The 25,247-nt window shown below is 36.1% G+C and overlaps 1 protein-coding gene across 1 annotated transcript in view; it reads left to right on the top strand.

Annotated features, from left to right (window-relative positions):
* Positions 1-24,941, top strand: part of LOC147064225 (cytoplasmic dynein 2 heavy chain 1-like) — a 31,412-nt gene extending 6,471 nt beyond the window's left edge. Inside the window, exons 6-23 of the mRNA XM_085958677.1 lie at positions 793-1,022; positions 1,528-1,627; positions 2,810-2,952; positions 4,107-4,331; positions 5,211-5,354; positions 6,248-6,469; positions 6,982-7,167; positions 7,504-7,632; positions 8,772-8,917; positions 10,378-10,530; positions 11,661-11,870; positions 12,696-12,945; positions 13,656-13,805; positions 15,531-15,736; positions 17,050-17,165; positions 18,001-18,314; positions 19,187-19,345; positions 24,765-24,941. Of these exons, the coding sequence (XP_085814803.1) occupies positions 793-1,022; positions 1,528-1,627; positions 2,810-2,952; positions 4,107-4,331; positions 5,211-5,354; positions 6,248-6,469; positions 6,982-7,167; positions 7,504-7,632; positions 8,772-8,917; positions 10,378-10,530; positions 11,661-11,870; positions 12,696-12,945; positions 13,656-13,805; positions 15,531-15,736; positions 17,050-17,165; positions 18,001-18,314; positions 19,187-19,345; positions 24,765-24,941 (3,260 nt within the window). The remainder of the gene's footprint in view (positions 1-792; positions 1,023-1,527; positions 1,628-2,809; positions 2,953-4,106; positions 4,332-5,210; positions 5,355-6,247; positions 6,470-6,981; positions 7,168-7,503; positions 7,633-8,771; positions 8,918-10,377; positions 10,531-11,660; positions 11,871-12,695; positions 12,946-13,655; positions 13,806-15,530; positions 15,737-17,049; positions 17,166-18,000; positions 18,315-19,186; positions 19,346-24,764) is intronic.
* The last annotated feature ends 306 nt before the right edge of the window (positions 24,942-25,247 follow it).

Below are 25,247 nucleotides of genomic sequence, written 5' to 3'. Positions count from 1 at the left end.
GCACACATCGATTTGTTTTGTCATGGCGTCGGATGAATATATTCTTAAATCATGTAAAGATGATTAAAAACCTTTACGTATGTACTTGAAAAAGAAAACATGTCAATGAATATACTATTATTATTAGTAATATAACAATAAACATAACATTAAATGGACGCATGTATAATTTTTATGACAAATTATATTTCGTTCGGTACGCGTCATTTGCACAATCCGCGCATCGCCTAGCCACGATTTTTTAGACCATACCTCAACTGAAGTATAGCCTTAATGGTAACAGCCTTCGCTTGGCATCCGCAAGATGTGTGATTCTCCTAATAGGTATATTTTTGAGACTATATTCTACATTCTTAAATTTTGTGTACTTATTGAACATGCATAATTTTGAAAACACTTCTGAGAAAATATATTATAACTTATAACCAATAGAAAAAATCTTTTTGAAAAAAGTAAGACATCCCGCAGGAATCGAACCTGCATCTCTCGGGTATCGTGCCCACGCACTTAGACCACTATGCTAAAGGAGTCATACTTAATTGAGACAAATTTTGTGTGCATATTTATATTAAATCTTGAATCTAAAAAACATAATACTAGATAATGAGAGATCTTTGAGTATGAGAAATAATTTTAAATTAAGGTTTTATCTGAAGTTCTTTACCAAGTTCTTTACCAACATTATTTTATAAAATACTGAAAAAATTCAATAAAACTGTCACATAATTAATTGTAATAGATTTTTGTTTACGCAGATACCAAAGTAATCATTAAATATATCTTTTTATTCAGGGAATGCTTGTATAACAAAACTCCAAGAAATCCTAACACCTCTCGACGTTTGGGGCTCAGATACTACAGTAATAAAAGTTCTGACGGAATGCTCGTCGGCTGCATCGGCGTGGCTCTCCGCTTGCTATTCTCTGACTCAGAAATACTGGCCGAACCATTCGCTGCACGCATGGGAGGGCCAGCCGCATGTTCCTCGATATTTGAACATGTTTCAAGAGAGGCTCAAAGAGGTAATAATCAATACATTTTTCTAAATTATTGAGATGAATTATTTTCTTGACCGGATCCAGATTTACCTATCGAGTGTCGACAGCTTTAAATACTTGGGGGTGCATGCATACTTTGCAAACAGAGCTTGCTATCCGAATGGGAATGACTGGGATTCAGAACTGTACTTGGTTAAAATCAAATATCGTCTATTCAACGCTTGTATTCTGATAGGTGCTACTTTACAGTACCGAGTCATGACACCTTAAGAATGCTCAAAGGAGCTGTATACTGAGCTTCGAGAACAGATACCCCCTTTTTAATCTTCTGATGAGTCGATTGCGTCATCTGCGTGAAAGATAATCACTACTGGCTGGATGGATTAAATAAAGTCATACCTCTGTGTTGAATGTATATCTAAATGGCCAATCTTGATTAATATATCTCCATTCATGTTTCATGTTCATTACTGACTCGTAAGGTCAGCCTCTGGTCAACCAGATATAATTTTTTTTTATTATGTTTTAGATAGCTGATGTCAGATCAATCCATCTTCAACTTACAAAACTATTATCCACATCGGAACAAGATGATTTAAAAGCGTCGAAGATATTTCAACCATTCCACGGTAATACCGGTGTACATTACTTATTTACTTCCTCCTATCATGCTCCACCATCGATGTGTAAGGCAAGCACAAGGTCACACCACTTCCCTCATCCATTATAGTCCACCATATTCTATACAAAACATGATGCATTTATGTACGGATTATTACAGCCTTTTAGAGCCACAGGCACAGCGTATCTGTGTAGATATATTGTGATAACTAGAGTCCGTATTCTTTATGCTGGCGTGCGGTTTTCCCCCCGCTTCAGCATCTTAACACTTCATTCCCTCTAGTTCCCTCCCATTGAAAACCTGCAACATTTGAACGCGATGACACAATGCTTTCCGTCCGCAAGCGATGTGACGTGCACGCCAGCATAAAAAATATGGACTCTTACATTATATTACTTATTTATTTATTTAAGAATACAAAACATTGTGGACATAACAAATCTAAATTCAAGACGTACACGACATGAGATTTACATTATAAGTCAAACATTACCCTCACAAGAGAGAAGAGAATATAGAAAAAGAAATATATATATAATAACAAAAAAAAATAATCAAAACATACTTAAGTACAATTTAATACAGAAAAATATAATTTTTGAGAACGAAAAACCTAGAATTTTATACAGAAAAATACAGTTTCAAAAACAAAATGCAAAGTACATCATTGAAAATGTCTATGTCTTTAGGGAGTGCATTTACTAATCTTGCACCCCTCGCTAATGGTGCCTGATAGGCTTGACACGAGGAAACGGTTCCAATCCAGAATAAATCATGGCTGCGACCACGTAGGTAATTGACAGGCGCATGGAAATTCAAATTCATTAGGACACCAGGATTGGAAACCATGCCTCGCGATAACAGGCAAAAGTGTTTCAACAGCAGAAGAGACCGACGAGATTCAAGAGAGTGAAAAGTAAGCATGCCTTGTAGAAAGGCAGTCGGAAAATAATCATATGACGAATTATCTAAAGGAAAATAGTTAAATGTTTATCGTATCAATACCTCTGTTTGTAATGTAATATAAAGTTTATTTTTATTAAGGTAAGATTTAAATAATCCCTAGGAAGGAGTCTTCACCACAGCTACTGTCAGAAGAATATGAATATTTATGACAATATCCATAAATATTTTTTTTTCTAATTAAATTTAATAATCATTCTAATTTATATTTTAAATTTCTTTCTAGGTTTAAATCTATGGCAATGTACGCCAAACAGTAATTCTGGCTGGGTAAAGTCAAAGTCTCACTTTGAACGTCTTTTGAAACCTGCCGAAGACAGAATCGCTGAAAAACTCAGACCCAAACTTGTCAGCTCGTCAGCGAAACAGGTGATAAAACTATTTAGGTATTACATTGATGATTTATCATATGATTGTCGGATGGACTCATTTGTTCATTTGTCTGTCTCATTACTGTCTGTCTCGGAAGCATGTATACAGATTGGGACAACAAAAGATGCATATTAATCTCTTTGGTAATATTTTTGCTCTTCCAAATTGGTCGTAATTTAGACTTTTTGACTGGGTGTTTTTTGCTATTGCTATTCTACTTTTGGTGTCAGTCTTGCGTCCACCTTTATCAGTGGTGGATCAGCGACCCAGCACTTCTTCAAACTGTTCTTATCAATATTATGCTACGTACATACGTAATTGTCTATGTCGCTGTTATTTAAAAATTCATTATTTCAAACAAATTTAAATAATGTCAGAAGTGAAGAAGAAAATAGAAAACCTATCTGCATCATCGCATAAGTATTTTACATCACTTGATTATCAAATTTGTGAGTGGTTTCATCAATACTTTCACGAGATACGACGGCACACACTTCACATTAACCGGTTCTATGCATTCAGCGAGTTATCTCCCTTTATGAGGCCGTGATCGACAAGCCGAACATACAAATTTCGCTAGTTATCTCGCCCGATTTTATACCCAAATTACTAGCCACTGTCTATTGATTTGCATTATCTAAAAAACTAAACACACAGTGACATCTGATTGAATAATTATGAAATACTACAAATTATCGGTATTACAGCGATTATAGTATGACATTTAACATGTGTCGTTAAAAATCTTGCGGCCTCTCAGATACTGCCATGGTAATATCGTGAGACATAGAAAAGGTTAACATTGGAAGAAAATTTAACAAACTTGTCAGCATTTTGGATTTGGGAACTATTACAGGTGGTAAATGCGGAGTTACGTGTTTGTTTATCTAATTTAGAGCCACGTTTTCACGTATTTTTTTCTCAAAACTAATTGCATCCTTCTCACTAATAAAAATATTATCTATATCATTTTGCTATTAATATAATATTGTTTCCTAGGTATACAAGTACATTTTTTGGTGCCACAAAACAAATTCCTCTTCCCCAGTATACAGTGAAATAAAAATATTTAGCGGACACTGATCTATTGGTAAAATTCTTTGCTGTCACCTTATTAACACAGTTTAGTAGACAAAGTGTATTATTTATAGATGCTCCATGAGTTTGGCAGATACACGGCACTCATTGAGAGACCAACAGTTCACGCAGCACTTAAGAAGGAAAGGGAGGTCTTCATGAGTACTCTGGGAACAATGTTAAAAGAGATTGAAACGCAAGTCTTGGAGGATAAATCTCCCGTTGATAGTGAATTCAACATTCAGGAGATATCTCCACTTGTACAACACATACAGTGGACAAAGTATATGATGGGACGGGTAAATATCATTTAATAATTACATAATGCAACACTGCTAAAAGGTGTCATCCCCTAAGAATCTAATTCCAAGAAACCCTAAAGAGTCCGGAATCATTATCGGGCAGACTCATTGAAATATGAGTATATATAATATGAATTGCCGATTAGCTGCGGTGAGACCCTCTGTATGTATTTTTAGATTGTGCATTTTGGCTCACCCAGAGAGCGTCAAGTTTGTCTGGAATAAAAATCAAAGCCAACGCGGTTCGAAACCAGTAGTAACATTAATTTTTTTCGGTTCCACATTTTTTTTCGGTGCGGCTGCAGATCTTATAATATATTATAGTCGCCACAAATAAATCTCGTGATACTCTACACAATCCGATGTTCTTCTTTATCACCCAATACAATACAACCCATTGCAATATGACTAATAAAATTGTAGGTTATGTAGATATGTCTGACATGTCAATACAAAATTCTTGTGTTCGGCTCATTACCGACTAGATGGCGCTAGTTCGGCTTTATCCGCTTGGGGTCGGCAGCACGAATATATCCAAATTTGACCGACATGTCTACCAACTTAAATTTTCGCTGTATTACGAATTAGAGATAGCCGCCGATAACAGTTTAGTGTATAGAATACCTTCCGTGCTAATTTGGAACAATTAAAATAACGGAAACGTGTTAAAGTGATAACCGTTAAGAATAGACCTGTTTATATCAATATAGGAATATCGAAAGCACCCGCCGCTTCTTTTAGATAAATTCAGCATTCATTTAGCAGTGATTCTTGGACTATTTATTATGGGATACTTTGATTACAAAGTGATATAAAAATATTATAAATTATATAACTGCATATCTTTCATAGTATGTAACAATCGAATTTTTCAAGGTGTCCGAGATTGAAAAGACGACAGACCATTTGCTGAACGACTTGGATGGATGCGCTCTTATAAAAAAACAATCTGTCAATCTACAAAATGAACTTCGTCAGCTACAAACACAGCATTACGAGGACTGGACCAGGGACCTGCAGGTTATCATTGATTTGCAGTATTATTATAAAAATAAAATTTCCAATTATGTACGTATGTTATGTATTTTATGTCTTAGTTGTAGTAAGAGGGCCCGACAGACCTTGTGATACTTTCAGAACACACAACAGGGCTTTTGAGGGGGTCAAGAATTTCGAGTACCGGCGAGGCTATTCTAACATATCACCCAAAAAGTGATAAATATGATATATTTATGTATTTAGGCAGTTAATAAAATTATCACGAGAATTTAGCTATCAAACGTGCTATCTTCACTCCCTCTCTTTGCTGTGCTAACTTTTAGAGCGAGATAGAGTACGTCAACTACATAGTGAAAATTGAAATGCGACTATGTATTTTGAAAAATAATCTGCATCACAGGTCACGGCCGCCACCTCAATTTATAGTTCCCTGCGAGCTATCAAGTATCGAGTGGCGAGTAGCAATATATTTTTTTTTAATATATACTGCAATGGCATGACTCATAAAATCAGGAAACCTGATGCATGACTGTAAACTTGGAAGGAGTTTATTTGAATGGAATCGTGCTGCACAGTATCTTCGGACCCGTCAATGTCCTACAGTCAGGGTGGAGACGGGAATACAGCGAGCTGTATACTTTATACAGGAGCCCACACATCGCACAGTTCATCAAATTGAGCTGCCTTAGATGGCTGGGCATTGTGGGCCAGGATGGACGAGTTACACATGACATTCCGAAAGCCGGAAGGATAGTGGAAGTAGATCATAGAATAGGCTAAGACCCACACAGGGTTGTAGCACCTGGAAGAAGATGAAGAATTTAATAGTTCTTTCTTTATAATTGAATATGAAAATTAAATCAATCAAATATATATTTTGCAAAAAGAATTTTAGTCTGTTATTCCTCTTACAGATGGAGCTAAATAACAAATCACTCATCCTGTCGCCGGAATCTCCAGTCGTGGAGTTCTCGGCCAATAACAATCTGATGAGAGTTACGTTCAACCCTCGCCTAGTAGCACTAGAGAGAGATGTTCGCCACATGTCTGCGTTGGGTTTCAGCATCCCCTCACCCGTCAGGGAAGCAGTCAACCACGCTGCGCAGTTCATGGGACAAGCAAGGGCTTTGCAGCAGGTCAGTTTTCTCTTAACGCTATTGTCTGCAAAGCTATTGAAGAAATCCTTCTCAAGAAGATGGATCCTGAATACATGAAACTGAAAAAAGACTAATTATTATTAAATTAGTGTAAAAAGTCATTTTGTATTACGATTACAAATTCATTACACATTGACTATTTGGTACACTTGACTTGTACCGAAACCAAAACATTCACATTAAAATGAACATTCACAACAATCACGTATGTTATACATACATAATACTCATTCATAGTAAACATCAAAATAGCTGGCATTATGCCAATATTATTTTTTTTGTGGCTATCAATTCAACCATACTAAAAATGACACAGAATCACTGTGAAGTATTATAATGTAAACATTTTATAAGACATCCTCTGGTCCAATCTCTTTGTTTCTTCGGATGAAAAAAATCTGAAACTCAAAAAAATCTGCTTTGTTTTACAATCCATGACAGGCTTTTTGAAAACCGACATTCTGTGAGTTATTATTTTTTTTAATTCATAGGTTGCGGCGTTCCACAACACCCAAGGCGATCGTATGATTGTCTCGCAGAGGCCAATGATGCTCCAAGCTGCGATGCAATTGGCAGCCCTCGTCAAGGAACAATCCGCCGTGCCCTGGAAGAACATCGAAGCGGTTGCAAGATACGTTGACAAACTGAAGGAAGCCGAGTCAAAACTTGTCGAGCAGGTCAGACATATCATAAATCATCCACCGAAAAAATTTATAATTCCGCAAATACAGTAGGATTATACGAACTATAGGTTTTTCTTTTTAAAATACTACATACATTTCTAAAGCAGACAATTATTTTAACATGTTTAATACTCATTATTTATTAAGAAAATCTGTGATTTTGTTTTGTTTGCAGGAATCTTAATAATATCAGTTCGAATTTTCTAAAGTAAGGTTCATGTTTACGAAAGCAAGCGATTTTTTAAAAAATTAAATTCATGCACAGATATTTCGCAAACTGGATTGTTTACTGTATTATGATTATTTTGATTTTCGTTTTTATGCTTGCAGAATACTTATTTGACAAATCAACATAATGCCATGAGAAATATAGTAATTACTCTGATGGATACAGATTTACTTCAAAAGCAATCCGAATGGAAGAAGAAGATCAGAGAAATGAGAGATATCATTGAAAAGGTTTGATATTTTAATCATTTTGTATAGTATTTTTTAGTATTCTAGTATTTTTTATCTGACTAATCATTCTCTTACTTCTCTTGGTGCCGTCTTCTATCAAAGGTCAATAACCAAATTGCAGTACATCTACCTATCTTTGGCCAGCAGTATTAGATCACCAACTCCTTGGACATTCAGCACTTATGGCGGTTCAGTATCCAACAGAATCTCTTTCTGCCTCCGTCTCTCCTGCCCCCAATATTTCCCTGTATTATGACTTGGAGTAAATCAAAATAAGTTTGTGGCTATTCTGTGTTTGATAGTATGCTATCTCAATATAGGTCATGTTTGCCACCAGGATATCTCTCCATCTGTCTGCACCAAGCTCTCTCTCCCCTTACCTAACTGCATGATGCTGTGTCTCTTTCTAAACAGGGCAAACACCTCAGTCTAGTTCTCCTGACCCTCCTTTTCTATTTTGGTTTATTAAAGAGGAGACTTGTGGGTGGTTGGGTATCTTCTTAATTGCATTTATTTTATGTTCTTTTATACCATTTCTTTAATAGCAAAGTATGTTGGCGCCCTTTCTAAATTACTCTTCTAACCGCAATTGGCCACTGCGATAATGTTATTCACCTACCTACCGGATCCAAAATGGTTCTGGTGGTCCTTTCCGTAAGGATCGGACCTCACCAGAGAGTTAGTGCGAGAACCTAATACCCTGAGCTAGCTTGTGCCTGTTATTCATCTAGTTGCGGAATAACAGTGTTAAGGATTTAGGTAAGTTGTGGTGAACTGCAACGATGAAAAAGTCCATTGTGACAATGGCAAAGTTTATTGTGCACCATTTATGTCGTATATCAATGGCCTACCTCCATCCCTCGCATTGATGCGTATAGTTTATGTTTGTACCTTCCTAGCCACATACTGTATTTGTTGTACATTGCTCTGATGCCCTTCGCCCTCAAATAATTTGTCTTTGACCGTGTGATTGCGGAATATGCACTATTAATTTATTCAGGGTTTAATATATAAAAGGATAATTAATCCCATTTAGCCCATAGTAAATCTGGCTCTGCGCACACTCAACACCAATAAAATATTATCGTACCAAGCCTGAGATCTTGTTGCTTTAATTATTCTAACGGTATCTTTTATAGGTCGAGACACGTGGCTTTACCAACAACCGCGCATGGAAAATCCATTGGGATATCCAACTGTATAAAGCGTTGGAACATCAATACCGCAGTACACTTATTAACCCTTTGCCCCATTTGCCTGTCATCAGAGTGGAACTTCTGTTTAGGTAAATAAATAGTTATAGTTTTTATATTAGAATCAACTTTACCTTCTTAACTAAATAATTGTTACTATGTAATATATTACATTATAAGACATTGAAGACCTTAGAAGATATTGACTGTGACCAAAGAATTTGGACTATAAAGAGAAGGAGTCTTACACATTATTTCTGTTATGACATTTGAAATTATTTTGCAAGCACATGAAGCATGATCAAGTTGGTGAACTCCAAAAATATTAAGATCACTCAGTTCCGATATTCCGATTTTCTTACATATGCAATGGCGGCTATTTTTTATATTCACTATGATTACTCACTCCAGTGCAGTTATAAACGGTTTTACACAAATTTTACATGATTTTTCAACTATATAATAATGCCGAAGTGTAGTTCTATATTTTAATCAACACTGAATATGCACAAGATAAGAATGTAAGAATTTTTATTAAAAATACGTAATTTTGAAAAACTGAAAAAAATTTGACTGAGTGGGTTTCAAACTCACATTTTTCACTGTCTGGCTGAGATCTCTTATACATTAATCCAGTGTCTCCCAACCAGTGTGTCGGAAAATTATTTAAGGTAAAACTTTTTAATTTAGTGATTATGAAATACTAATTAGTTTTAAGTGCGTCGCTAACTCAGGAAGGTTGGAAAACACTGCATTAAGCTATCAATCCATCTGTAATTCTTGCGAATATTTTTTAATGATTACACTACCTGCGAGTCTATTTTATACACAAGCCTGCTTTCGGTCCGCTACGGCAGCTAAATAGAGTAGGAAAGTATCGAATTATTAACACTTATTGTAACAATTAGAATAAGTTAACCGTCTGAACTGTCAAAACTGTCTATCTCTGTCTAAAATTTATCAGAGTCAAGAGAGGTGCTGTTAAAACATAGTACTTATTGTAACAATTATAACTAAATTATTGTACATTATATAATTTAGAAAAACACTTTCTGAGAGAGTATATTGTAACCAATAGAAAAAATCTTTTTTTGAAAAAAGTAAGCCACCCGGCCGGGAATCGAACCCAGCATCGCCACGGGTAAACGCCCCAATCGGCGCATTTTATCCATTATGCTACGGTATGACATACTAATAGCGACAAATTTAAACTATTGGTCACTGTAATACCTACTCATTAGCGTTCTTCGAAATCAAGCTACTTTGGCAATCGGTTTTTGTTTATTAAATCAAAGTAGGTAACTATTTTACTATTACTTAGATTACTAACCGACATCGTGTATCGACGACTATCACAGATGACAGATTCGATAGCTATGTATCATTTTTTAATGTGCAATCTACAATATATTAATTTCACTATGGCTACCAATTCAACCATATAATACTGAAAGCTCACGAAGCTCCCTCTAGTTATTGTCAAACTCTGTTCATGTATGATTTTAAAAATCTTCTCTACTTTGTGTCTTCCATCTTGCATTTCCAATTTCAGACACCAAGAAGTTCAACTGCAGCCTCCGTTGGAAGAACTTCGCGCCAATAGTTATTCTCAACTGCGTAAACTGGTGTCTCTTCCTTCGCACTTCATTGGACTCCAATCCAGCCCGACTGACACTGAATCTATTTTTGGATCAATCGTTAAGCGGTAATAATATACATAATCTATTAGATGTCCGTAATGCTATTTTCTGCATTTAAATACACTAAATGGTCATTTTTACAAAGAGTAGATGCCTGAATGTTGAAGGAACGGACCATCAGAATACTGGAGGTTTTTGAGAAGTGGTTGTATCGGCGTATGATGAGGATTTCTGGGGCTGATCACGTTACCAATGAGGAGGTTTTAAAACGTGCGAAGGGAACCAGTAAATGGGAATCATTTGATTTTAGTCTCTGCAATGAGAAATAATTCGTTGTTGAAATAAAGCCGAAAAGGGCGGTTGGTGACAATTTCCAATAGAGCAATATGAAAAAAGCCTTTTATTGGTTTTATTGTAATCATACACACGTTTCACTAAATACCCTTCCAAAAATAGTTGCAACTCCATAACCTTTTAATATAATCATATAGAAAATAATCAATCTAATTAGGAATGTGATTTTTTGGCCGCCATCTTGGTATTTCATAGGCTCAATATTACAAATTATCAAGTTTATCTTCAAATTAGTATATAGCACCATAAAATACATCTATATACTGAAAATCAATCAAATTACACGGTAATTAAAGAATATTGTATTATCCTCCGCCATTTTGGAATTTAGGGGCTCTTGCGCATCTATTCTATACACAGGACTGCTTTTGGCCACTATCTAGAGTAGGAAAGTATTAGCACTTATTGTAACAATTACAATAAGTTAGTTGTAATTGTTACAATAAGTGCTATGTTTTAATAGCACCCCTCTTGACTGTGATAAATTTCAGAGTGGGATAGACAGTTTTGACAGTTCAGAATGCTAACTTATTGTAATTGTTACAATAAGTGTTAATATTTCGATACTTTCCTACCCTAGTTAGCTGCCGTAAAGCCCGAAAACAGCCTTGTGTATAGAATACATGTGCTGGTTAAATTTTGATCTTTGCTCAATATCTTCAAAATGACCCTTAGGTCTATGCTTATTCATCATGCCAAATTTCATGCTTTTATTTATGACAATTATTATCGGACTATAATCATTCAATAATACTCAATAAACATGACAATATTTATTTAAATCTCCAGTTGCGGTATATTTTATGTAATAATAACTGTTACTGTTTATTTGTTTTTGTAGAAATAATTGGTTGATCGGTGGTGCGCTGGAAGAGGTGGAGCGTACATTGAAGACTGTCATTAATTCAGTCCAGCGTTGGAGAAAATGGGGCGCAATGGGTACGGTGGACCTGGACAGCTTGTGTGATGTTCACCTTACTGATCCGGCAGATTGGGACAGAAATTTTAAAGATTGCAAGGCCTTCGGACAGGCTATTGCAAAACTTCCTATGTAAGTAGCTATCGTAGTGTGCAAACAATAGTAGTAAAGTCTCATACGATTTATAAAAACTTAAAGTGATATAAATAAATGTTGACATGTCCAATTTTATTTTTCATCGATTTATTGAAAAAAGGGTTACAATATTATATGGGTTAATAATGTGCATATTGTTCTCGTTTGAAAATAAAATACGTTAGAAAAAAGAAACTAACATTAAGCCACTAAAATGTAATTGACTATTTTTTTTATTCAACGAATATTTCACATTATTTAAGAATGTAACATTCTATTTATCCGTGGCGTTGGTTAGTATAAAATAATACCTACTTTGATTAAAAATACAAAAGCCGATCGCCAGTAATAGCTCAATTTGGAAAGCACTTCAGTGAGTATTAAAGGCCATTACTTAAAATTTGTCACAATTAAGTATGACTCCTTTAGCATAATGGTTATATGTGCATGAGCGCGATACCCGAGAGATGCAGGTTCGATTCCTGCAGGATGTCTGACTTTTTTCAATAAGATTTTTTCTATTAGTTATAATATATTTTCTTAGAAGTGTTTTCAAAATTTTGTATGGTCAATAACTAAATAATTGTTTTGCTTGTATAAAAGCAAGAAATTTGGCGGGACATTAACCTGTATCTGGTGGATTTGCGCCAGTATGCTTTTCCAATTAAGCTACGGGCATCTTACTGAACTAGTAGCTGTTACATGAAATTGTCGTTGGGTGTTGTATTTTTTTTTCTCTGCAAAATGATATTTTCTAGTGTGTGTGTGCATGAGATATTTTAAAATTATGTATGTTCATTATTACTTTGAATTAATCTTTAGGGAAGACGAGCGAGTCGAGTGGATATGGATTAGCAGCGCGTCACTCCGGAGTGAATTGGAAGCACACAACCGGCGGTACTGGTTAGCCCTCACCACGTCTCTGCAGACCAGCCTCCAGAGGGATACCGCCACGCTCGATACTTACATTATGTCCGCTAATAAAGCTCTCACTCAAATTGTTCCGAAGAATGCTAAAGAATTGGCGACTGCCAACGAAGAATTTCAGGACCTGAAAGAAAAGGAACCACAGGTGACTTGTATCAAATATGATGTCATGATTAGTTTATGTAATTTGTAATCTTGAATCATACAATGATTGATAGGATGTTTTTTTTCTGTATTCCTTATGGCAGTGGGGAAGGGTGGAGGTAGTCTGTTAAAATCTTACATAAGTAGTGCACACTAAACTTTGTCAGTCATAATAATATAATGTATTTGTTTTCATTGAACTGACTACAAATTGCAGATAGTGTTGGTTAGTTTTTACAATTCAACTCTGCGTAAACCAAGCCATAATAGATAATAGCCTAAAGATGTCCGTCTATCTATAAAATATATAAAATTATGCCATTAAATCATAAATAATTTTGTATATTTTTTAGATAGAAGAATATTTTTCTCTTTATGGGTTTGGTTAGGTAGAGCTTAATGAATTTAAAAAAACTAACCAACACTATCTGTAATATTATGTATTCTTAATTGAACGAAAACAAATAAGTAAACTAACCAATACTTTCTGCAATTTGTATTCTTAATTCGTTGAAAACAAATATGTATTGACAAAGTTTAGTGTGCACTATATATTTATGTTGGATCTCAACAGTGTACCTCCATCCTTCGCCACTGCCTTATATGGGTTCTTTAACGTCTCGAAGATTCACGAACACTCTCCAGTATTCTCAATTCTTTCCAAGTCGCTGCTCCCATCTTTAAAGGGGTTTAATTAATCTTTTCTTTTAGATGACGATCCTATTGGAAGGATTACGCAAGAAGCAAAGCATGGTTCGTGCATGGGGAGGGGAAAGGACCCGTCCTCTGGAATACCTCACGAAGCAGTGGGACAATCTCATCTCTCATATGCAGAACCATGAACAGCTAATTATTCATCAGGTAGGTACTTATATAAATTTACCTAGAGAGCATGGACTGTATTAGCAAGAGCCTCGTGCATTTTTATTATTAGCCGGCTAGCACATCAGGACTCGCCTCACGCGCCGCATGTCGAATTTGTTGATGCGACGTCATCGTCATCTACATAACAAACGTTGTCAAATGGAGCTTCGCAGATTGGTCGAATGCGACTGAAAAACATCTGTGTTGCAAAGCGACAGATCGAGTATCGACTCCACGAACATTTTGGACGCCGATAAAGCCGACCCCACACTTGCGCAAAGCGCTCGATTCGGCCATTTTTGCCATTCGTATCTAGACATCACTGCTCGCCGGTGAAATGATGCACTGTGCATTGATATATGCCTAATTGACAGATAAATCCAATATTTTTGCCTTCTACTTTTTTAGAATTTTAGATTTTTTACCTTCTACTTTTTTTGCCTTCTACTTTCTAAATTTCTGCAGTACCAATATATAATAATCGCTGTTTCATCGTCTGATATATTTGCGTAAGTGCGTCTGGCCAGGGTATATTTTTTTGACTTTTCGAGACACGAGTGGCGCTAGTAGATGTGCACGTTGTCACACGCAACAATGTTTCGCGCGTCTCGGAACTCGGTCGCCAGTTTTGGCGAGTTTTGATAGGAGAGCCGGCTTACAGAATATGATGGTATTTCTGGGACATTTTTAGTGTGGCAGAGTTGGTAGCCACGTTGATACATGGTGCCATTTTTTATAGCAAGCATATCCTATGCATCAACCGGTCGATCACTGGATGGATTTTAGTCAATTGCACCGTTTGCCCATAGGAATTGAGTCATGGACAGCATGTAAATTCAGTTTTAATAAATAATTTCAATTTTATTTTCTTAACTGGCTTACGTGAAAGTCATTTTCAAATTCATTATAAGAAAGCCTTCGTGACCTTGTCTAACGACTTGATTTGTATTGTGTCACTCGTGGCCATGCAGGAGTAAGTGAAAGATAATATGTGAATCCCCACGCTTTAATTAAGTTAATTAAAAAATATATATTTCTTTACACTACTTCTTTCACACTACAACAGTCCATGAGTCCTAATGGCAGTAGTGTAGTGAAACAATCACAAACACCCAGGCTTTGAGAAAATCACTTAAATCTATTGTAGATCACAATAGATTTAAGTTATTTTAACCAGGAATTGAATCCCTGGACCCCCGAATGAAAGGCCGGCGCCTTACGCACTGGACTATGAGACATAAAACCGGGGTGTAGTTTCCCGTTACCATCACGCAGTAGGCTCTTTACATGGTAAGAGACTAATTTGACAATGATTGCCCAAAAGAAGACAAAACTTATAATTATGAAGACAAATGAGAAATTGCGTAGGTATTTATTTGTTTTGGTGAAAGATAAATGTTATTTAAATATCCTTAGGCAAATATAATACATTTCTTCAGGTTTAAGAATGACACTAGTAGAGTGTGGTAGATCACTGGCAGTTTTGTTTATAGCATTGTATATTATTTGGCAGTTGACGTTTCAGTAATATTCAGTAATATACATAATGCTTTCGAGGAGCCATTAAAGGAAGTCGACTTGGTGGCCTCTATCCAGTGGTTACGACATATAATCAGTAAATACCATCGTGTTGGTTTTCGTTAGTATAATTCAAATATCGTAGAATCAGCAAGAACTTTGTTTTGAAATCATTATCATGTTATAATTTTTATATCTTCTCAGGCAGAATCGGTAAAAGCGAGTCTCTTGGGAGAATGGGCCAATCTTAACGTGTCGGTTGAGGTGTGGCATTCGAGGTGGAGTCAGAATAAACCGAAAGCTGACCAGTTTTCGGATGTGTCAATGCCGCAGTTGCGCAACAGCTATCAGCTGTTGGCCGATGCCACTCAGAATTGGAGTACCTTCAAAGAGAACAAGGAAAACATGGTGTAAGTACTTCCATAGATATTATTTTAATTTATTTTAAATATTTAAATTTTACTTTACTTTTACTTTAACTTTGAAGTAGCATCTCTCTCTATCTCTCTCTCGGCCTCTCTGTGTCCATCTAGATGTTGGCCACCCACCGTTTCTGGGGGAAGCCATAGTGCCGAGTGCTAATTGGGATTCCTTCATAAGCCTTATGCTGAGTTCTAGATCAATCGTGTCTATCAATGTGACTGTCCCATCTGGGTCTTCGTACTCTCAATATAGTAACTATATTACTTGAAGCATTCAGTCTAATATGTATGCGCCGCTGGCAAATGGTAGAGGTAGGCTGTGGAGATCCCTTATAAATAGTGCACACCAAACTTTGTCTGCCCTGCCTCATCAAACCATAATTTAGTAGAGGTAGGCTATGGAGATCCAATAAACATAATGCATACTTTATCAGTCATACATATTTGTTTTCATTGAACTAAGAATACAGATTGCAAATGGTTTTAAAAATTCGATTAAACCCTGCCTAAGCCAAACAATAATAGATAAAAAATATTTTTCTATCTATAAAATACCTATCTAAAATGAATACGTGTATTAATTAAGGCGCTAAGTACCAAAATAATAAAAACTGACATTTTTATGAAAAAATGTTCTACATACCAACGCCAATAACTTCAACTATGGTCTAAGTGCCTCAAGCAAGTCAAAAAAATACAGCAAAATATTTAAACCTCTCGACGTTGTAAGTCCGTTGGTGTGTTTTATTTATAACGGTATAAGTACCACTGCAGTGGTCAACGGCATTCAATATAAAATGGCTGACGATAGTGTGTTGATACTCGCGAGTTTCTAATACATAAATAATGGAAGCTGCCGTGATTGCTTCACACTGTGAAACTACATTTTTCAAAAGATTGCTTCATGCAATTTTACTGCAATGACTCGGTATTTTGTAACTACAGGCAATACTACTTTTTGGTACTTAGAGCCTTAATTAATACACGTATTCAAATTATGTATGAGTTAATGGCATAATTTTGGATGTTTTATAGACAGAAGAATATTTTTTATCAAATATCTATTATTATAGTTTGCTTTAGGCAGGATTTAATTGAATTTTAATAGCTAATCAATACCATCTGTAATTTATATTCACATTTCAATTGAAATGAATAGATATGACTCCACAGTATACCTCCACCCTTCGCCACTGGTACCTACAGAGCTTCAGATTGCTCACACCATATTGAAAATTCATCATTTACCACCATTATGTGGCACCTGGGGCCTGAAGTTCTAAAGCTAAATATTATTTTAGGAATGAGTGCAACAAATTTAGTCTCGAGCTGGAAGAAAAATCTCTGTGGACTGATGTAGAAAAAAAAATGGATGATGACGCGAAGTTTTGGGAACCTTTCAAACAGTTTGACGAAGGTTTGTACGGCAATCAAAGAATCTTTGAGAATAATTTTTCTTTAAATAAAATAATTTTTCTTGACCCCCTAGTCTACCAATTTTCATACAACCAGTGAAGAGTTGGAAGTTTATATGGTTGATGTTGCATAGAAAAATGGAAAACTAAAACTTCCAATCTTTGGTATACAGGAACACCCCCTTCCCTGATCATTGATCGCGGGGGATACATTTTGGATACGGTCACGATAAGCTATCTGAAAAATTAACATTAGTTTTGTTCAGCGTTGCAAAAAGGATCGAGTTGTTTGACCTGTCTATGACGTATCGGCTTGATTTTGTTTCATTCGAGCTCGTAACTTAATTATATGAGGCGGCTCTCGTGGTGAATTGCGTAAGGCGCTGGCCTTCCACCCGAGAGTTCTGGGTTCGATTCCCGTTGAGGACACAATATTTATGTGATTTTCTCAAAGCCTGGGTGTATGTGATTGTTCAAAATGACTAACAACCACCAAAAAGCAATGACATGGTTATTAATTCAAAACAAAAAAAAAACTTAATTATATGTGAGGGACTGAGAAAGATTGTACATTTGTAATTCTACTCATTGTGATGATTCCTGGCACGTGGCACATGTCAAAATAAGTGCAGGACCAAAAAAACAATTATTAAAAATCGTCATGACAATATACCGAATTCGCATTCACAATGAACGAGGTTACCTGTAATTCAAATCACCTATCAGGAGTGTGCTACTAAATGTGAGATTTGTAGTATGGTTTTTGATAATATATATTCATATTAATATTTTGGTACCTGTGATACCTTGATATTATATTGTGTTGTAATTTTTCAGATTTGTCATCATTGAGTTCCCAAGAATGGTTCCTGTTCCAAAAGAAACTGCATTTACTCGACGATTTGGTATCCGATTGGAGTCAGAAGCTGGAGCCATACACCGCAATCACGCTGTTCATTCAGAAAGAAATCAACCAATATAAGGAAATCGTACCGTCTCTGAAGCACCTGAGGGGCGCCGACTTCACCGAGAGACACTGGCGGGAAATATTCTCACTGCTCGATATTGCACCCAAACCTGCTGATACAATTGTCCTTGGAGACTTCCTCAATGTTGCTGGCAGTATCAAAATCAACGCCAAAATGCTACAGGTAGGTAATAAATAATTACTTTTATAAATGTATCAAAGTTGGCACTACAGCTCACTGAGATTCTTGGTCACCTTCAAGGATGTCTCCACTCCCCTCTATCTATTACTAAAGATGTATTTTAAAAATTTGGTGCCTCAGATGATTTCACTTATTTTTGTTATGCTACCGTTTATATAGTGTTCATTATTTTCTTCTTCTTCTTTGACCATATTCGATCCTAATAGGATTATATGGGCCTCCACAGAGTGAAAGTTTGTAGTAACAGATTTAGTTTTTACGATAAATGGATGTCAGCCACTTGCTCAACCTATCAGGTCCATACTCTGACTCATACACAAATTGAAAAACAATATGTGAACTTGCCAGTATGCAAGACAAGAAGATTGACGAGCGACAGGGATTCTTTGAGGCGCTGTGTGGTGTCCATATGCTCCAACTGAGGGGTAGACATAGTTGAAGAAGAAGATTAAGTATGAAAGAAAATAATAATGGCTATTAAACACATTTGTGGATATTAGGACAAGTCTTGAGATGTTGTATGCACAGTTTCAGCTTGGTGCGATTTTGCCATTCAAGGTAACAACCTGTCAAATAAGTCGTGTGTGTCTATTAAGAAATTGCTTGATTTAGAATAACGTTCAGCAATCAAATGTACGGAAGAAACTCATGAATGCATGGAATATCCAACAGATATATACGGCAGGTATACATAGTTTGTATGCGATAGAGATATTGTGTGTTACGTTCACTTCCTTAGTCCCTTGTGTGCTTTCGTGAGTCTTCTTCTTTCATGGTTGATTGATCATTTTATCTGTCATTAAATGGCAATGTTACGTATTATAAAATGAATGGATTTATTATTTGATTGACAGAAAATTTGGACGTCTGCCTCACACGAAGCGGTCGTGAGGGGTGCTGTGGCTGAACTCGAGTTGTGGCTGGCCGGAGCGAGGCTGCTCATCGTCAAGCACCGAGACGCCAAAGGACAGGAAGTGCCCATCATCAAAGATTACAAAGATATATTAGCCAAGGTATTTTTGCTTTAAACTACTCAATATTATTACATTCTACCGATTCTACTTTGGTAGTTTTTGCTGTATTAACATTTTTAATGCATATAAAATATCATCGATATTCAGGAAAAGTGTTTATTAGCAGAGCAAAGAGCAGAGGGATTTAAGCAACGAAGTAGGCTTGAAAATAAATGTAACAAAGACGAAAGTCATGTTCAACTGCTTTGCGGGCCAAAAAGAGATCCTCATCAATGGCACTCAACTCGAACAGGTGAAAAACTACGTCTATCTATGACAACAAGTGTCTGGATAGTAGATGGATGTATATTTGATGAAATTGTTCCCAGAGTAGAGCTGAGTTGGAGTGCTTTTGGGCGCCTGAATAATGTCTTATGTCCCATTCTGTCTAAGTCAACCTCCGAAAATAAAATTGTCATTTCCGCTGATAGTGACGTTTGCTTGAGTGTCTACCAGGGCTCGAAATGGACCGGAACGCACCGGAGCGCCGTTCCTGTTCGTGAAATCGGTAAAATTATCGCTCCGTCTCGTTAAATAAATAATTTGACCGTCTGAGCTGGATAGGCCATATAATAGAAAATCTAACACACTTATTTTTATGAAAAAAAAACACATATACTTTGATAACTTTACTATGTAAAAATCTTCAGAAAACTGTTGAGCGCTCCGGTTCGTAAATTTTTCCATTTCGAGCGCTGGTGTCTACAAAATATTATAAAACTTTAGAAATCTCTTCTAAGTTTATAAATAAGCTTTTATGGATTTTTTATCGTTGTAACATGATAAAGTGATGCATGCATTGCAAACATCAGACCTTCAGAGAACACAATATTATGTTAAAAATCGATACTAGTTAGAGATAGCAGTGGCAAAGGGTGGAGGTAGACTGTTAAGATTCGACATCTTATTTCTCTTTATTTGTTTTCATTGAACCAAGAATACAATTTGCAGATGGCACTAGTTGGTTTTTAATATTCAGTTGAACCTAAACCAAACCATAATTGTTTAGGTATGCTATGGGCGATCCGACAAAAATAGCGCAAACTTTTTCAGTCATACTTATTTGTTTTTGTTGAATTAAGAATACATATTGCAGGTGTTGTTAGTTAGTTTTTTAAAATTCATTAAGCTCGGTCTAGACCAAACCTTAATCGATAAAAAATACTCTTCTATCAATAAAATATTTAAAATAATGTATGGTTTAATGGCATAATTTTAGATATTTTAGAGAACAAATTTTTTTTTACTATTATCTACTATGGCTTGGATAGGCAGGGTTTGATAGAATTTTCAAAACTAACACTATCTACACATTGTTGTCGTAGTTCAATGAAAACAAATACATACGACTGACAAAGTTTAATGTGCACTATTTATGTTGGATCTTAATAGTCTACCTCCACCCTTCGCCACTGTGAGATAGTCACCTATCTACTAACCTTTAGGTCACTTTATAATAGACGGCAGAAGCTACGGGTTGGGACTTTATCTCGGGGACTGGTGTGGTAATTGATAACAGGTACTTCATTTACGGTCGGGAACCCACCGGATGTATTTATTTTTATAATAACTTTAACATACAACAAAGCACATTTCATCTGCCTACTATGCAAACCTTCTATGTCTGTTTTATGTAAATGTTCAGGAGAGAGTCTCTTAGAGAGAGAGGAGAGAGTTTATTACATTTCTTTTATAAATAAAAAAGTTTTAAATTTATCAGAAAAGAGTGAACTTTAAATGATATAAAATACGTAATAAATAAAACATTTACACTCTCTCCTGAAAATTTACATAAAACAGACATAGAAGGTTTGCATAGTAAGCAGACGATTTATATCTGTACCTTAGAGCTGAAATTGCGGAAGTCACATTTTTATCATTTTTTAGTTAAGTAGGTATGCAGATTTAAATGTGTATTCACATTCTCTTAAGGTGATACATGAGTGAAACGGCAAATAATTTTCAATTATAGGCGCGACGAAATTTTGGACTCGCTGCCATTCGAAGAGAGAACGTCGAGCTGGAAACACGTCAATTTGTTTCGTGATGGCGACGGGCGTATTAATTCTTAAATCGTGTAAAGATGACTAAAAACGTTACCCATTTACTTTAATAAGAAAACATGTCAATGAATATATTATTATTGTTACTGATAGAATAATAAACAGAACATTAAATGGACACATGTTGGATTTATATTACAAATTATATTTCGTTTGACATGCATCATTTGCACCTGCAACCCGCAATCCGCGCATCGCTTAGCCACGATCTTTTTAGACCGTGCCTCAACTGAGGTATAACCTTAATGCTGAAAATTTGGGAGTCCAATGTCACATGGTTTTAAAATACTTACTTCTAAAACAACAGTAGTCCAATTATTATACTTTAGAGCTGAAAGAGTGGATGTCCAATTTAAGTCATTTTTTCTTTAAGCTATAGCAAAAAGATTAATTGCAAAAGTGCGGAAGTCCAACATACGGAGTTTTAGTCCGAGCGCGAGTGAGTATTTTCACAAAATTAGATTAACTATGGTAAAACTGCTCTCCTGGAATATGTTACTTTTGGACTCTCAGTTCTAAGGTACTTAGAGACATAATAGTTGTACAGGGCTCTCTCGCATAAAATAAAAAAAGAAGGGTATCGATTTTCATTTTCAATATTATGTTTACTAACACAGTTCTACATGACGACTGTCATCTATTGGTCAGTTAGAAAAAGGGATACGACTTCGTGTTGACCGCTATTCATGATCCTTGTTTTGCACTCTCTGTTCCGGCATAAGGTATCTGGTTGCGGATAAATGTCATTTTATTTCTAAATACGAGGGTGGGTCAATAATTCCTTAGAAAAAAGCATTAAAACAGTTTTGATTTTTGTATTTTTTTTTTATTTCTCAACATAATCTCCTTGGAGCTCAATACACTTGGTTAGACGTTTCTCAATTTTTTTTAAACCGTCAGAAAAATAAGTTTTCGGAAGGTCCTCAAAATAAGCATTTGTCCGATCGATGACTTCTTCATTTGAAAAAAAACGTTGTCCACTTAGCCATTTTTTTAAGTTTGGGAAAAGGAAAAAGTCACTGGGGGCTAAATCTGGCGAATACGGTGGGTGGTCCACCAATTCGAACTTCAATTCTTCAATTTTAGCCATTGATCGTAAACATGTGTGAACACGGGCATTGTCCTGATGAAAGAGGATTTTTTTCCTGTTTAAATGAGGCCGTTTTTCTTCAATTTTGTTTTTTAGCTGGTCCAATAAAGATGCATAATAATCCCCTGTTATTGTTTTTCCTTTTTCCAAATAGTCAACGAAAATAATTTCACGTGCATCCCAAAATACAGTAGCCATAACCTTACCAGCTGATTTTACGGTTTTCGCCTTCTTTGGACATGGTTTGCCTTCGCAATCCACTGCTTTGACTGTTCTTTCGTCTCGGGAGTATAGTCGTGTATCCATGTTTCATCTACAGTCACAAAGCGACGAAAAAATTTATCCGGATTGCGTTGCATGAGCGACATCAGGGCTTTAGAGGCCACCACCCTATTGCGTTTATTGTCGACTGTGAGCAAACGCGGCACCCATCTTGCAGAAATATTTTTCATGCCCAATTTGTCATGTAAAATAGAAATGACACTACCTTTTGAGATCCCTGTAACCTCAATTATCTCACTCAACTTTAATCTTCGGTCACTTAACACCATATCGTGGATTTTATTGATCATTTCTGGTGTAGTCACCTCTACAGGACGTCCTGAGCGTGGTTCATCCTTTGTTGATGTACGACCACGTTTAAATTCATTTAACCAGTTATAAATAGTTGCAAGTGAAGGAGCAGATGTGCCGTGAACTAAATCCAACTCATTTTTTATTTCCTTTGCTGTTAACCCTTTTATATTAAAATGTTTAATAACAGCTCTAAGCTCAATTTTCTTCATTTTCCATTTTTCCATTTTCTACAAGCAATTTTTTTTTTAAATGTACGAGAAACACACAACAACCCGACCAATCTGATTGAAACTTCGCAGCATACTGAATCGGTAGTGCCGCTGCATGAAAACAAACCGCTTACAGTACTAGTCGCGCCACCTGTCGGCTTTTCTAAGGACTTATTGACCCACCCTCGTATGACGGAAGTTTATTCTACTGGTAAGTGAGATCATTGAAAAGTCTTAACATGGCAATAGTTTAACACCCACAACCTTGACTATAACCAGTAACAAATAATCTTACAATCATAGCTCATAAATTTAATAAAATAAGGTGCAAATATGGACTATAACTTTTAGACAAGCATTTATTTCATTTGTAAAATGAGGAATATTTTAAGAAACGCAAAAACATCCAACCTGTACACCATACAGTATTCTACCGCAGGGACGTGTATCATTTAAAACATTGGTGTTGAATCTTTTGGCTTCCCTGGTTTACGTTGAGTGATGAGAAATTATATTAGGGTGCACATAAATATAAAAGTGAAGAGAGACACATAAAACTGGACATTTGACATTGTTTTTGTGAAACTAATATGTCAATATCCGGTATGATGAAAGTGGTCGCAATTATCAGTGTGCTCTGAAGTTGTTTACTAATATTTTTTGTTCTAATTTTGCTCTTTGTGTCATTCATCCTTGAAAATAATTGTTCACAAATGTATATGCTGCCAAAAAGCGAATACATGAAGGTGTGACTGTGAAGATAGATATATTTTCCTCTGGGAAGATAGGTCTTGTAAAGTTCAGTAAAGAGACATGATCAAATTATTCCTTGACTTGAATATATACGATTATAACTGGATTGTGGAAAATGAAGTCGCAAATAATATATTGTACAATATTGATAATTTTTCTGGAAATCTTGAAACCTGTTCTCAAATTCCTGTACCTATCAAAACGGAAAGCGAGGTTGAATATTTTTCACTGTTCACGTAATTGAGCCGCATTACTAGGTGTCCATCAGGTTTGGACTTGTTTGATTTACAATAAGGTAAGAGCAGAGAACACAGAATTAATGGGAACTGAAATACCTAACGGGTGTGGAGTAATAGGCAACCAATCTCGGGTGTGGAAGAATATGGAATAATTTTAAAGACGTGTCAAGAATACACCATTCTAAGCTCGTCCTTCGTTCTGGCAAGTGGTTTATGACGGTTTATCGACTGACGCTCATTCAATATTGGCATATTTGAAGGTTGCAACACACACGCTCACACATTCAAAACCCTGCTTCAAAATGTAGTGTATTGGGAATTCTATTTATTAATCTGTTCTGTGGGGAAAAGATTATGTGACGTTATTATATGTACAACACTTTTTTTATATACCTACTTATATGTGTCAACATCAGTTTGGTAAAATCATTAGAGCATAGAGGTGTCTAAAGAATCAGAACATTAATTTTGATTGTGATTTGTGAATAGGTGGAAGAGTATCAGAGCTTGGCAGGGTCGGCTCGTATGGCGGGTGGTGATAGCGGAGGCGGCAGTGGCGGAGGTGAAGGCGCAGGAGCGGGCTCCGACCAGTTGTCCATCTGGGAGACTCGCCTTGCCCATCTTCATACTTCACTCACTTCGCTGGCGCACGTGCAGAGAAAGTAAGTCAGCTGATACAATATAATTGTATTTTTCTTTTGTATTGCTATCACTGGTTTAGTGACTCATTTATTTACTCTCTGTTGAGTTGACGATTGTTGTATCCAACTTAAAAATACAATAATGACATCATTTTCTGTATTCCTGAAGGGCAATTTTAGAACGAAGCAGTATCTAAGCTATTGAAGCAGTCTGCTTCTATTCTGTATGAGAAATTTTATTTCTGCTTCGATCCTGACAAAACCGCATCTAAAAGTGGCGGACGCTTTTGAGTTTCACATGCTTCGGCGCTTGAGGTGCTAGTTTGTGCTG

Source organism: Rhyacophila brunnea, unplaced genomic scaffold (genome assembly GCF_057557595.1).
Source record: "Rhyacophila brunnea isolate RB1 unplaced genomic scaffold, BYU_Rbru_1.0 scaffold_8, whole genome shotgun sequence".
NCBI classification, from domain to species: domain Eukaryota; kingdom Metazoa; phylum Arthropoda; class Insecta; order Trichoptera; family Rhyacophilidae; genus Rhyacophila; species Rhyacophila brunnea.
This window is presented reverse-complemented; position numbering and strand designations above follow the sequence as displayed.